Source organism: Sitophilus oryzae, unplaced genomic scaffold, assembly GCF_002938485.1.
Source record: "Sitophilus oryzae breed Bouriz unplaced genomic scaffold, Soryzae_2.0 scaffold_1058_pilon_pilon, whole genome shotgun sequence".
NCBI lineage: Eukaryota > Metazoa > Arthropoda > Insecta > Coleoptera > Curculionidae > Sitophilus > Sitophilus oryzae.
The window spans coordinates 1,896,339-1,912,217 of record NW_022145680.1 but is presented as its reverse complement, the minus strand read 5'-3'; the positions used below and the strand labels follow the sequence as shown (position 1 = coordinate 1,912,217).

The following is a 15,879-nucleotide window of genomic DNA, read 5'->3' as shown; positions in this document are numbered from 1 at the left end:
TAAAACTCAAATCCGTTTAGCAGAAGCAATACAGAGATGATTATTAATTGACGTGGAATAAAAGAATGTCTCATAATTTGAGACATAAGTATCAAAGTTAGGTATCATATTTAAGACTGGTAAAAAAATAATCTGTAAAAAATATCTCTAGTATACAGGATGTCTCACAAATAAAATAAAGCATTTTCGAGAATGATCCTTCAGATTATTTTGATTGCATGGTGGGTCCGCATTGATATATTAGGAATCCATTTTGAAAATGTTAACTAACCCTGTAGGCCACAAAATTAATGTTTATAATTTTTAACAGGGCGTCAACGGTTTTTGTAGACGTATCTGTTTAAAAAAAACTAAAGTGTTCTTGAATAGGTGCATTTAGATGTTTTAAATAGTTTTTTTCTTTGTTCTTAGTGTTTTTTGCTTCAGACGATAGAATATACTTGCCGAAACGTTGAACATTTTTTTGTCTGTTAGGCAAATTTGTTTATTAGTAAACCACTGCTTGATTGATGTTTCATATTTTAATAACGTTTATATTTTATTAACAATTGGCTAATATTCTTAGTTGAAAAAAGTCATTATAATTTTAAGTACTGCATGGAAATCTACAAAATTGTTTTATGTAAGGAAAATTTATCTCTTTCCGTCGTCGCGTCGGAAGCAAAAATAATATAAAGAATAGAAAAAAAACTATTTAAAATATTTAAATGCAACTATTCCAGAACACTTTAGTTTTTTTAAAACAGATACGTCTACAAAAACCGTTGACGTTCTGTTAAAAATAAAATTAATTTGTATTTTTTTGCTTCCGACGACGGAAAGAGATATACTTTACAAAACATTAAGCATTTTTTTGTCCGTTAGGCAAATTTGTTCATTTTAAGCTACTGCTGACAATTAGTCTCCGTTCGATTAATACAGCAGTGTTTACAAAAAATAACTATTTTAAATCGTAGATTTTATTACAGTGAGGAAATACCCATAGGACTTTTTTGGAGAGATGAATCCGCCAGAGGTATATACATTTTTCATTCAACTTTTTAGTAAAATTATCTGAAAGAAGACTTCCTAAAATATACTTTACTTAAGAAACAACCTGTATATGCCAAACCTGTACCTGTAGTCACGAAATAACAACCTTTTATGATGTCTACATAAAATGAATAAAATGGGTGCAACTTACGTATTTGGACATTTTGGATCCTACCTGCTGCAGCATCTGTTGATGGATCTGTTGCGCTGTAAAGGACAAATGAGATTGTTGAGGAGTCGGTTGTTGGACGCTAGGGGAAGAAGGGGCGGTTGGGGTTTGGCTATAGGTGGCGCCTGTTGAGCCGCAGGCATGTGTGGCACTGGAGTGATGTTGTGGCGCTGGAGGATGTTGTTGTGCTGAGGATGTTGACACTGAGGATGTTGTGGCACTGGAGGATGTTGTGGTACTGAGGATGTTGTGGGCAAATGCTTTCAGGCTGATTCGACGCAGCTGCTCAGCAGGTACCGCCTCTCTTAGGGGTGCGTTAATTGGCATGGATTCCGCAGGCTTTGGTGTTTCAGTGGGAGTTGAAGTAGTGGTGGTGGTTGTTGTAGTTGTTTCAGTGGCTGTTGACGCCTAAAAATAGCATTTCAATTTAAAGTTAGATACCTTGTTTTTTGACATGAGAAATTCCGGACATTTCTGACATCAATATATCTGCGGTGGGCGTGTCACCTACATATTTTAACGGGTGTGAATAGTAATAACTTTTCGTCTGTACCTGTATAAAAGTACTGATAAAACATATCCGCAGTCTTTTACTTAAAAAAGGTCCAGATATTTGAAATCTAATTAATCAATACATGTCATTATTGACACAAATTAAACATGTTGACTTGGCAGTAACTAAAGTGAAATAATAAATTTGGGAATTTTAAGCAAAGGTTCAAGAAAACTGTTTCATCATAATTCTTTTTAAAAAAATGATGATTAATTAAAAAAGTCCCCGATTTACCATTTAAGTCAAATAATTATCTTATAATCTCACACACACACACACACACACACACACATTGGACAACACATGTTTATTTTCTTATCAATAATGACATGTCGTTATAAAATTTTCCAAATTTTTATTACAGTTAACCATCAAAATCATGAAAACGCTGCTAGGTAGAGAGAAATTCAAAGCGACAACATAAAGCAAACATGCAAGGGTGGATAGCATTAATGAGTGGGCTGAAGGGAAGCGACGTTAAATGAAATGGAACATATAAGCCGAATGGATTTGAGGAAGAATAGAAAAGGCCAGCCTGAGACAAAACACCACTGGGAAGAAGTACGGTGCCAAGAAGATGGCGTATCAATATCTATTGAAACCCAGCATGATGTGGGGAAAGAAACTTAAACAGCAAATTGCCTAATATAGAGTAGAAAGAAGAAAAAGAAGACTTTGTTTCTGTTTCTCATAATTGTTCAAATAACTTTCCGCATGATAGTTTATGATCCTAAAAGTCATTTAGTTAATGAAATTTCTTTTACCTTTACCTTTTTACCTCCATTGCTTTTTTTGGGTGTATAAATATAAAATAATAACACAAATTTTATAAATTAAATGAGAATTTCACTCAATCTTCCAATTTTTGCTTTATTTCTGCCACATAAATGACAGTGATTGACAAACAAAACCAGAAAAACCAGCCCTCCCGCACTGGTTAGTATGGTGAGACATTTTTCAGGAACCGTGTTCCGTAATAATAAAACTTTCAGGCAACCGATAAAAACGGACAATAAAACCATAGCCAAGGTAAGCAACGGAATACAGCCTTACTTCAGTATAGCCTATTACAAAAACCGTCATTCTGGCATTTTCAAAAATCCTCTTTAAATATGAAAACATAGCGTTTGGTAACACTAGTATAATTAACGAACTCTTGGTTATACTTTATCAAAATAAACATAACCTGATATCTTTCTCTAGTAGCTAGTAGACACACCTGCTTTCTTAGAGCTGCCTCCTTCTTCCTTTCCTGCCGTAAGTGATCTTCCTCTAAATCTAAATCAAGAATATTTGTCTTTTCACCGGCCAGTGCTTCTAGTTCAGGATCGGCATATTCCAGAATATTGAAATCTGCGCCCATTTCAGCAAGAAGTTCGTCGTCATCATCGCCCAACCCTCCAAGTATTTCACTGACACCTTGAAGCTCCGCCATTGTTCCTAATAAATATAGTTTTATTGAAGTAACTTACTATTAAAAGAATAGTATTAAACAATTATTATATAAATCTATATTATACATTTAATATTCTTGAACCAATTAAACTTTTAGTTACGTAATCGACGGCGCCATTTTTAAATTCATTGTTGCCAATCATGGACATATTCGGTGCCGGGCTGACTAACTGGAATTTAAATTTCCCGACGGAAACTGAGGTGGTAGCTCTGCTCTAAAAAACGTCAAGTTGCCACATTTATTTATTTATTTCCTGACATTGTCATTCGTTTTGACACTTAAGCTTAACATTTTTTACTAGCAGACCTTGCAGAGGAATACTGTTCTTTTTAGAACTTCTTTTAGTGTGAAGTGTACAGGGTGGACCATTTTGGTTGTTTCTATAGGGTATCTAGGAAATCGTGAGAAATATTCAAATTTTGATCGGTCGGTTGACAGTCTCGGGTTCTTTTTTTGAAAAAATTACAATGGCGCAAACGGATCTTGATAGGTTTCGAAGCTACAGGGGGATTCTCAAATTTTGTACTTTTTGAAGATGTTCGATAGTTTGTTTATTTCAGCTCCAACCACGGAAAAATGAATTATACATTATAAAGGCACATTCCTGTGTAGAATGCAGTGGCGTAGTCAGACTTTTTTCGAAAAAAAATATTTTTTTGGATATTAACTATACTTAAGTTTTTTTAAATAGAATCCCTTGTATATTTTTAAATTTTCTATTTCAGCTTGGCGTGGGCTTCTCGAAAATATATAACACTCTATATTTATTTTCACTATTAACCTCAACATTTCAAATTTTTCTTAAAATATCCACTTAGTAGATAGTGGGCCGCGCCGAGTAACAAAGTAATCGGTTGTCATGGTGATCGGGACATACCTTTGATGGATGCGTGACATTTCATTTCAACAGATTGAAGTGTGTGTATTTTAAATAATAAAAAAATGAGTAAATTTGAAAATTTTGAGAAATATAATATGTTAGAATGTTATATTGAGTCTAACAAACATAAGCAAATGGCAGCTGATTTATATTTTGAGCGGTATCCAGAGCGCGAGCAACCAAACCCAGCCATTTTTAAAAGGTTAGAAAATAGTTTAATCAATTTTGGATCTTTTCAAAAACCAGGTCCGAAAAATTATCAGAAAGAAAATGAAGAAAATCAATATATTAATGTCCTCCGAGCCGAATACATGAATTAGCAATTAAATAAAATCGAACAATACGAAGCAATTAAAAAATAAGTGTGACAGAAACAAAAGAACATATTTTAATATAAACTCAAGAGGTTACTTCAATCGGGCTTCTCAGTTAATATAAAAAAAGTAAAAACACAAAGACTACATTAAATGTTCAGACTGCTGCCCATTATTATCTACAGATAGAGTTGGTACCGTCTCCGCACGCCGCCGCTAACAGTATTTCAATAGCTCTACTTGATGTTGTTGGATCTAGTGTTACGGCTCCGAGGACATTAATATATCGATTTTCTTCATCTCCTTTCTGATAATTTTTCGGGCACGGTTTTTGAAAAGATCCAAAATTGATTAAACTATTTTCCAACCTTTTAAAAATGGCTGGGTTTGGTTGCTCGCGCTCTGGATACCGCTCAAAATATAAATCAGTTGCCATTTGCTTATGTTTGTTAGACTCAATATAACATTCTAACATAGTATATTTCTCAAAAGTTTCAAATTTACTCATTTTTTTTATTATTTAAAATACACACACTTCAATCTATTGAAATGAAATGTCCCGCATCCATCAAAGGTATGTTCCGATCACCATGACAACCGTTTACTTTGTTACTCGGCGCGGCCTACTATCTATTAAGTGGATATTTTAAGAAAAATTTGAAATGTTGAGGTTAATAGTGAAAATAAATATAGAATGTTATATATTTTCGAGAAGCCCATGCCAAGCTGAATAAAAAAAATTAAAAATATACACGAGGTTCTATTTAAAAAAACATAAGTATAGTTAATATCTCAAAAAATATTTCTTTCGAAAAAAGTCTGACTACGCCACTGCATTCTACACAGAAAAGTGCGTTTAGAATGTATAATTCATTTTTCCGTGGTTGCTGAAATAAACAAACTGTCGAACATCTTCAAAAATTACAAAATTTGAGAATCCCCCTGTAGCTTCGAAACCGATCAAGATAAAGCCACAATCCATTTGCGCCATCGTAATTTTTTCAAAAAAAGAACCCGAGACTGCAGTATCAAAATTTTAATATTTCTCACGGTTTCCTAGATACCCTATAGAAACAACCAAATGGTCCACCCTGTACAAGATAGCTTAATAGCTGTAAAAAACCCATCGCAAATTTATTAGAATATTTTGAACGGGAAAGCGGTAGTAATTGTTCTTTATGTCCTTTAAGTGCTATTAAGAAGGTGAGTTTTGCTGATGTAAATAATAACTGTTTATATATTAATAACTATTAATTTATTTTTGTTTCCTAAAATATTTTAATTAAAAGAAAATATGTAAAAGTGGGCAACGCTGTACAGATCAAGCTTAATCACGTGACTAAAAGTTTATTTGATACAAACTATATGTCTTAAATTCTTCAAAACCTACATTTTTTTCTTATACATGCAAAACAACATGAGCAAGAAATGCAAAAAAAATTAGTTGAATTAATTCTTAGTAACAATAAATACCTGTTTCTTGTTCTAGCTTTTCTAATTCGGCAGTGACATTATCGGGTATTTCTTGTTCGCCCGAGGGATCGCCTGAAGCTGCCGCCCCGCCACCCATGACAGACGATTGTGACACAGCTAACGAAGGTCTCTGAATGACCCCTGATGGCCTCTGAGCTAAAGGATGCCTTGGATTTGTTTGGTCGAAAGGTCCTCTACTATTCTGTAGGTTTTGTCTCTGTTGAATAAGTTGTTCGTATTGTTCGATGGTAGTGGGTCTATTTCCTCCTAAACTAGCGTATCGATTGGCGCCGGCAAGCTGCTGCGGCATGGGGTTAGATAATCGCTAAAAATGTAATGCATATTTAATTACAAGTAATTATAATCGAATAATAGTTCTTAAAAGTGTTGTCGGAGTAATTATATTTCTTCTTCTTACAGTGCCATACTCTAATAGAGCGTCGCACGGTGGGGTATTAGCATGAAAAAGGTGATCAAAATTCGAAAAAGCAAATGTGTTTAAGATTTTCCAAAAAAAGATAAATGATAAGTTAAATCATGTCTGCCATGAATGGCGTTGCTATGGGTGTGTTTAGTTGCATTCATTTGTTTCATTCAAAGTGGTTACTTCTCACAGATAAGAGGTAAATGGCTAAATTTTATGTTTAAAATTATAAATTGTTGTTGTTCTTGTGCTCTTTTTACGTTTATATTATTGTTTTGATTGAAAATGGCTCAGCAAGCTGCAGGTATGTATTCTACATAAACGTATTATTTATTTTGATATTCTCTATACTAACGATTTTTTTTGCAATTAAAAGATAGGCGTTCAGAAAATTTGATTAAATTTGTGACATTTTTATTATACTTAGAGGTTTAGTTGCGCATTTCGAAGAATTCAGCATATTGTCTATATACGTTTTACTTAGTAAACATTGGGCTTTCATACAGTAAAAATAAAATACTGCGACTTTTTGCGACTTTGCTGATAAAATGAGAAAACATTCTGGTTTCCCTCTAATTTGCCAATTAGTGATATACTAATGCGAGGTGTAAACCGCGATGGCATTGTTGTGTACAAAGCGATCGCATTAGGTGCCATTAGCAGTATAGCACAATTTGGCATTAGTAGCGACTTTAGTGGTATGGGCATTGCTCGCGGATCAGTCGTAGCATTAGTAGTATTAAAAATGTCTATACCTATGTGGCGGATTCATCTATCCAAAAAAACCTTATGGGTTTTTCGCCACTGCACTGCAAAAAAAATCTACAAAAATAAAATAGTTATTTTTTGTAAACACTTGCGTTAAACCTAAACGGACGCTGCTTGTCAGAAGTTCTGCTTTTACAGTAATAAAATTTGCCTAACAAAGAAAAAAATGCTTAACGTTTCGGAAAGTTTTCTTTCCGTCGTCGGAAGCAAAAAATATAAAGAATCAAGGAAAAAAAACTATTTAAAATATTTAAAAATTGAACTATTCGAGAACACTATTTTTTAAAATGCAGATGTCTACAAGAAATCGTTGACGTTCTGTTAAATGACATTATATTAAGTTAAACTTCAAAATTAACAATTACTACCTGATAATTACTTAATAAGGTAAAACCAAAAGCCCAAACTTTCTGTGTATGATTATTTTTAAATTTTACGTATGTTATGTTTATTTATGTAATGTTCTTTAAAATCAAAGAAGCGATCACATACATTACTAACATCTACAGATGCATGAGCAATACATTTATTTTTATTAGATTGGAATTAAAAAGCCTTTTTATTTTTCTTTTTTAGAGGCTATCGCTTCTCATTATAATTTTGGCGTTATTAAAATTTATTCTGTGTCTCTGTGTCCCATGAATGCTGACAAATCTTAGATTTGTGAAAATCTCCCCTTCTTAAATAATCTTTATGTTCTTTAATTCTAACATTTAGGGTCTAGATGTTTCACCAATGTAAAATTTATCGCATTCACAGGGTATTTGGTATATTACATTTTTTGTTTGTTGTTCTGTATTCATTGGTTTAGTATGTGATAAAATTGATCTAAGTGTATTTTTTGTGTTTTGAAGAATGTTTGTATGTTATATTGCTTTCCTATCCTTCTTATTTTTCCGAAACGCCTCGTATGTATGGAATTGTAAAGTTGTATATATTGTGTATTGTTATCTTTGTGTCTATGATTTGGGGTTTGTATTTCTTGTTTAATGTTTTGTCAATAAAATATGGTGGATAGTCGTTTTTATTAATGTATTTTTTATGTGGTTTATATCTTTGTTTAGTGAAATGTCATCTGTACATATTATTTTTAAAGATTATTTAAGAAAGGGAGCTTTTCACAAATCTGGGATTTGTCAGCATTCATGGGACACAGGGCACAGAATACATTTTAATAACGCCCTAAAAGAAAATAAAAGAGCTTTTTTTAATTCAATCTAATAAAATAAATGTATTGCTCATGCATCTGTAGATGTTAGTAATGTATGGCAATCGCTTCTTTGATTTTAAAGAACATTACATAAATAAACATAACATACGTAAAATTTAAAATAATCATACAGAAAGTTTGGGCTTTTGGTTTTACCTTATTAAGTAATTATCAGGTAGTAATTGTTAATTTTGAAGTTTAACTTCTAATATAATGTCGGTTTTAACAGAACGTCAACGATTTCTTGTAGACGTATCTGTTTTAAAAAGTAAAAGTGTTCTCGAATATTTTAAGTTTTTTTTTCTTGATTCTTTATATTTTTGAGCCTGACGACGGAAAGAGAAACTTTCCGAAACGTTAAGCATTTTTCTTGTTAGGCAAATTTTTACTACTGTAAACACACAACTTCTGATAAGCAGCGTCCGTTTAGGTTTAACGCAGAAGTGTTTACAAAAAATAACTATTTTATTTTGTAGATTTTTCTTGCAGTGCAGTGGCGAAAAACCCATAAGGATTTTTTTAGATATTAGTAGTATTAGTTGCGATATTACTACTGGCATTAGTGGCATTGACCGTGGAAACACTGGAACAGTGATTTTTCTTTCTTTTTTTAGAATCGACGAATTATCCTTTATTTTGTTCATATTATTTCCTCTTTAATTGAAAATAGCAATAATTTATATAAGGTCTACATAAAAAAATTTAGATCAACTATCTGTGTCAAATACCCCACTGTGCGTCGGCTACCTCTTGCATGTACTTGTGATGTGTGTCATCAGTGTTTCACAAGTACACGGGACCTACAGTTTATTGCCGAATCCGAACGGCTGAGAGGCTCTACAAGGCAAATATACTCAAGGTGGTTTGCCATTGCTTTCCTTGAGGTGGCGGCTCGTTGGTCGCTCTATTTAGATAAATATTTTTATTCAAATAAATAAAGCGACCATACTGGCTGGGGATCGAATCCAATACCTTCCGCTCCGCAGATCGACACATAACGCTGGAGCTACGGCCGGTCACATTATATTTAATAAATATAATTACTAAAAAAACATTATTTAAATAATTCTTAGTATTAATAAATACCTGTTTCTTGTTCTAACTTTTCTAATTCAGCAGTAACATTATCGGGTATTTCTTGTTTATTTTATTTAAAATTTGCGATAAATTTTACATTGGTAAAACATCTAAACCCTTAAATGTTCGAATTAAAGAACATAAAGATTATTTAAGAAAGAGAGATTTTCACAAATCTAAGATTTGTCAGCATTCATGGGACACAGGGCACAGAATAAATTTTAACAACGCCAAAATTATAATGAAAGAAGCGATAGCCTCTAAAAGAAAAATAAAAGAGGCTTTTTAATACAATCTAACAAAAATAAATGTATTGCTCATGCATCTGTAGATGTTAGTAATGTATGGCAATCGCTTCTTTGATTTTAAAGAACATAACATAAATAAACATAACATACGTAAAAATTAAAAACAAATTAAAAATAATCATACAGAAAGTTTGGGGCTTTTTGGTTTTACCTTATTAAGTAATTGTTATCAGGTAGTAATTGTTAATTTTGAAGTTTAACTTGATATAATGTCATTTCAGTCAACGGTTTTTGTAGACGTATCTGTTTTAAAAAAAAACTAAAGTGTTCTAGAATAGTTGCATTTAAATATTTTAAATAGTTTTTTATCTTCATTCTTTGTATATTTTTTTTTGCTTCCGACGACGGAAAAAGATAAACTTTCCGAAACGTTAGGCATTTTTTTGTTCGTTAGGCAAATTTGTTTATCTGTAAACCTAACTGCTAACAAGTAGTTTCCGTTGGATTAACGCAGCAGTGTTCACACAAAAAATAACAATTTTATTTTGTATATTTTCTTGCAGTGGCGAAATACCCATGTAGGATTTTTTGGGGTAATTATATTTAGCCGTTTTAAATATAGAAAAGTCAATAAAAGTTAGCGTGCATGTCATCAAAGACGTCAAAACTGTTACCAAATTCGCGCACTTTTTCTTTTTCTTGTAACATTTATATTTTGGTTAAAAAAGACATTGACCGATAGAGGCTTTTTGTTGGTAGTCATGGCAAAAGCTGGTTATAATGAGCTTTTTCTTTGCAGATTTGATATTTGTTATTGTCGATTTTATTAATTTGTACTAATCTGACATTTCTCAATTTCAATTTTATTCTGAATTTTCTTTGACAAATGAAGAGCACAAGGGAAAGATAAACGATGAGTGTCCAAAAACGGCTCCATGTTCAGGAAAGCGTTTTTTAATTCAAATTACGCTATACTTTTATCGTTTTTCCCATGTTTAAATGCCTGTTTCTATGTAACCGTTATCGATTAGATATGAGCAAAACTGCGATTGCGATTTTTAAATCGCAGCGACTGTAACCTGCGATTGCGATTTTAATATTTACCAAACCAAATTATTAGTAAAAAATGCTTTTCCTAAATATTCAGCCACCCTCGTTCCATTTGAAAAAATTGAGATATGATTAAAAATACGATTAGGGCATCTTGATTAAAAATTAGTGTTTTTAACATAGCCATGACATTCTAGATTGGAATGTAAAATGCGCCAATTATATACGTCATATAATAACAATTGAATACGTCAATCAATCCTAATTTAGTCATTTCCGGTGAAACAGGAAGTGAACGAATTCAATGCGTCAATTAATCCTAATTTATGTTATATGCTAACGTACCAAATCTCGATTTTTTATCAGAAAAAATAAAACAGTTATAGGGGCGAACGACTCTTGATACCCCATGGTCTTGACACTAAAAAATACCTTCTCTGTAACTAAATAAAATCAGAGAAAACATTCAATCGCAGTTTACTATAAAATGCTTCAACGGACCACAAAATTACATTTGCAACAAAATCGCAACTCCTAAAACTTCAGACTCGCAGATAGGAGGTTATCACCTGTAGGTTATCACGGTACTAGTTTAGAAAATCACAATCGCAGCAAAATCGCAAATCGCAACTATAGTAATATTGGTAGCCTAAATTGAAACTTGCAAATAGAAGAAATCGGAGTCGCTAAGAGAGCCAATCGCAGGTTGCGATTGCGATTGCAGTTTACAATTTGTTGGTCATCTCCACTTACTACATAGTTCTGCCTGAAAGTCTCAATTTTGAAGAAAATACCCAATTTTGACGAAAATTGACACAGACTAGTTCTAATCTAAGGACGATATGCGCGTTTGTGAATATCAAAATATATGTACTCAGAACGACCGGGTACTCAAAATAGCGGGACCGATTGCTTAAAAATCCCTTGCGTGTATTAGACGGACAGCTGGCTACCTTAATCATCGTTACAGGGCTTATCATCGTTACATGGCTAATTTTTCTTGTGAAGTATCCTTTTGTGTGGCCATTATAAAATAGTGGCGCGATAAAATAAACAGCGCGATCCGGGGCTTAAAGGGGGGGGGTGGCCAATCGAAATGGTGAAATTTTGACAACAAAAATATTATAAGGTACACGAGTTATAATTGTCAAATAGCTTTTATTTATTATTAAGAAACGTGGAAAATTGTTGGCAGACATTTTTCTTGTGGCTAAAATGCCAACGCGACAACGCGAAAGGCACGAAATTTTGACAAAAAAATCATCGCATACATGCATGCCGATGGGTGGAATGTCATGTTTATTTATTTAAAAAGCCGCATGCAAAAGGGCAGCCAAAAAATCGTGGCTAAATCAGCGGTAGACGGTTATTAAAAGCGCGATATTACTCTATAGGAGTCTTGAATAAATGCAAATATTTTCAGAGCCGGTAGATTTCGATAAAAGAAACATATTTTCTCTTTACCGTTTTCCAAACAAGTCCAGAATAACCGATTTGTTCCAGTTTGAAAATTTAAAAAGATTGAATTGATTTATTTTTAAATAATTTTGTGAGCCACCTGTTTTTTTTCTTCTGTATTTGCATCCGTTCTTTTAGTGTCGTAACCATAGAGTAAAGCCGTAAGCATTGTAGGTTAAGAAATAATTATACCGTGGATAAATGTGCGGTGAGCAGACAGTTCTTCAATGCACGATTTTTAACATCTTTTTTTGCGAAAAAAATCTCATAGACGTGTTCCTGGGGTCGAAATATATGACCTCTAAAAGTATTTGCACTTATTTAAGACTCTCCCTGTATGAGCGTTTTCAGGAAACGCTCGCGGCGTTATCAGTTGAAACATAATACATGTAAGTAACAAAAATTTTGCTGTGCAGATATCGACTCAGAGTGAAGACTCGTTTGCGAAAGCAAGGATCTGCAGTACGATGTACGATGAGTCAGATAGAAATAGTGAGACTTCATGCCTCTTTCGCGTTGTCTGCCGGCATTTTAGCGACGAGAAAAATGCCTGCCAACAATTTTCCACGTTTTTTAATAATAAATAAAAGCTATTTTCGCAATTATAACTCATGTACAGTGTGGGTCAAATTCGACGCTTTTAAATGGAAACACCCTTTTCTATAGGAGATAGACGAAAACTAATATCGGTGTGTGGAGCTCAGTTTTTATCAAAAATATGATGGTGAAAACCGCACATCAATATCTGTTACCTTTTCGGAGTTACGGGGTGTTTTTCAAAAATGTGTAGTTTTAACAAATCGCTGTAACTTTTTTGCTATGGAAAATTTTGTATTTCTATGAAAACATTTCCAAAGCACCTTTTTACGTAGAATTTAATGGTTTAAGTATAATTTTTTTAAAATTAATAATTTAAGAGTTATCAACAGGAAAATTGATTGTTTATTTGGGACACCCTCTATGTTTTTAAATAACTGAAAAGAATTTAAAATTACCTTTCCAAAAATATAGCACACTTGATATTTTGTTATAATCCCCTTCGAAATACAGAATATTTAAAAGTTCGCCACTTTTAGGTAGTAGGCTTTGGACCCCTTATTGATGATATGCCTAATGGAACTCGAAAACATATTTTTCCAGCAAGACGACGCACCGCCTCAGAACGCTGAAGTATCAGCAAATTTTTGTAGTCAATTTCAAGAATAATTGAATAGCTAACCAAGATCCCAGCCGTTGGCCGTCGAGGCCGCCTGACTTAGTGCCCATGGATCTAATCCTATGGATATATTTGCGGAAGAATAAGGATGCGGAAGAATAAATGTTCCTTATTCTTCCATATAATACAGGATTCAATACAAATCAATTGAATACGTATATAAATCCTGATTTATATCATATACTAACGTACCAAATCTCGTTTCTTTATCTGAAAAATAAAATAAAAAAATTATAGAGGTGAGCCACCTTAAAAAAATAGTTCTTTAAGATCTTTTAAGAATTGGATAAAGAATTAGATAACTGAGAACCGTAGAAAGAGTAGGTATTGATATGTGTAGTTGCAGCAGTTACAGCTTATAAAGTTTTAATACATATACTACGTTTTGCAGATGTTAAAAAAAATCTTAAAAACTAAACAACTGATTTTTATTGACTTCTTTTAACTGTTTAGCTATAGGTATATACACAGACAATTATATACCTAGTACAATATTTAAATATTAAAATCGCAGTCGCAGGTTACAGTCGCAGCGATTTAAAAATCGCAATCGCAGTTTCAATTGCGATTGGAGAATCGCACTTTTGCTCGTCTCTAGTAGTACAGTACGTCTGTCCGTTCTGTGGCTACGGGGTATCCGTGAGAGGGGAAACGATATTCTCTCGATATTTTTTAAGTAGCCAATAAGATGTTCTCGAAGTAGCCAATAAAATGAGTGGGCGGAGCGATTTGCGGTGACGTACTCGTCAAGTCGACGTACAAAATATATTGCTGTTTATTTAAATGTCTTTTGTCCGCATTCCTTTCATAGACACAGATCCAGCAGACGAACTGTAAAGCTTCGTGGATTGAATGCAAACTAATCTAGCCCATTGACATACAGTTCGTCGGCAATCCAGAACTGTCGATTTGTATATCGTCAGTTAAAATTTCTGCCGCTATTGCTGGACAAGTGAAAATGGCAGTGCTGCCAAAGCATTTCCCAGAGGTTACTCTGACCACCGACCAGCAAACGTCTCTAGAAGAAGCTTATACTGGACGAAATAGTGACGATCGGATCCCAACACGACGATCTACAAAATGTGGGTCAGCTGCGTTTTGCGGGGATACACTTTCGGGTGGGCATGATCCTCATAGATTGTGTATCTCAAGAATCGGCGAATTGGTTGGTGGAAATCGCACCTAAGCTTAAAAATGGACAAGGGCCGGAACTGGTTGCAGTGAAAGGAGAAAACATCCCTAAAGAGGCGGCTATCACGGTCTTTCTGCTGAGAAACAAGGGGAAAGACACCACCTACCTGCTGAGCTTTAACCAGGGTCAGAACTTCAATATAAGTACATCGAGTTGGCGAGTCATCAACTCGAGGGAGGAGGGCCATGGTCAGGTCCTCACAATAGGAATTGACCTCATATCCAAGGAGGCAATAGAGAAAGAGGGACATATCCTCTATTATAGATACGGGACAACACCGATATCAGGTCTAAGGAAAGACCAAGTTAAAGAGGTGGAGAAAATGGAGACAGATCCTCCAGCCACCACCTCACGGGTTCCTCAGCCGGAGGCAAGTTCCTCGACTGTGAAAGGCGGCACGGGGGGCCAAACTCCAACCGTGGAAGGGTGTGTACCCTCGAAGGAAGAACTGTTGTCAAAGGAGGATGGGAAATACCCTATCCCCTCTACAACAGGGGTATGATGGGTTATAGACTGTGTGATAACTCAAGGAAGGGGGGCACAATAGATCTTTAAGGTCGCAGTGATTAACCCCCCCCCCTCTTACTCATTCTACATTCTCCAAAGACCGCGACAGAACAAATCTTTTAAAAATCCTTTACGTGTATGGGCGGCTATTGGCCATTTCAAATCTGCTTCCTATTGTCTGTGCAATCAATCAAAATAAAACTAAAACTTTAACTTATTTCCGTGGTCTGTGCTTTAATGCTTACGACAGAGATAAATATATATGCCACCAGTTGACAGACAGAGACAAAATAAAAAGCGGCATACAGTGTTGCCGGTTCGTACCAAAAATAAAATAATAAACGAAGATAATATATGAGGCCTCAAGTTTTAAAACCCGCCTTATCCAACAAACGTTGTTTTGAGATAATAAGCAAAAACTGTTTTAGCAAATGTTTGAAGCATTAATTTACAAAAAACGTGTCCATTGAGTAGAATCATTGTTTTGTATCTCGTTTTTCTAGAAATCAAAATTAATATTTAATTTTTAAAGAGAAAAAAAAACACAAAAATAATTCGGATAAGGCAGGTTTTGTTGCAGTATGATGCATATTGCGGATTTTTATATAATATGATCAAGAAAAACGGCGTCAGCGATGACTACGAAATGAAGAATGCTGTCATTTTATATGTAAATTTATATAGACAACTGGACGTCGTTTTTTTCGATCATACGGTATTTGCATCCTAACTTGATTTATTAAATATCCTACTTTATTAAAATTAAGTAAGGATTTGAAAAATCGTCAGTAGTGACATCATTAGTGATACTTGTGTAAAAAGCTTATGAAAAAATGCGGGATTTGTAACAAA

At 34.0% G+C, this 15,879-nt stretch overlaps 1 protein-coding gene across 1 annotated transcript in view; it reads right to left on the bottom strand.

The window, feature by feature from the left end:
- The window catches only part of LOC115875851, a 6,788-nt gene extending 590 nt beyond the window's left edge, over positions 1-6,198 (bottom strand). The window contains exons 1-3 of the mRNA XM_030891388.1: positions 5,878-6,198; positions 2,974-3,194; positions 1,184-1,609 (exon numbers count right to left, since the gene is read on the bottom strand). Of these exons, the coding sequence (XP_030747248.1) occupies positions 1,184-1,609; positions 2,974-3,194; positions 5,878-6,187 (957 nt within the window). The 5' untranslated portion in view covers positions 6,188-6,198. The remainder of the gene's footprint in view (positions 1-1,183; positions 1,610-2,973; positions 3,195-5,877) is intronic.
- Positions 6,199-15,879: the final 9,681 nt, after the last annotated feature.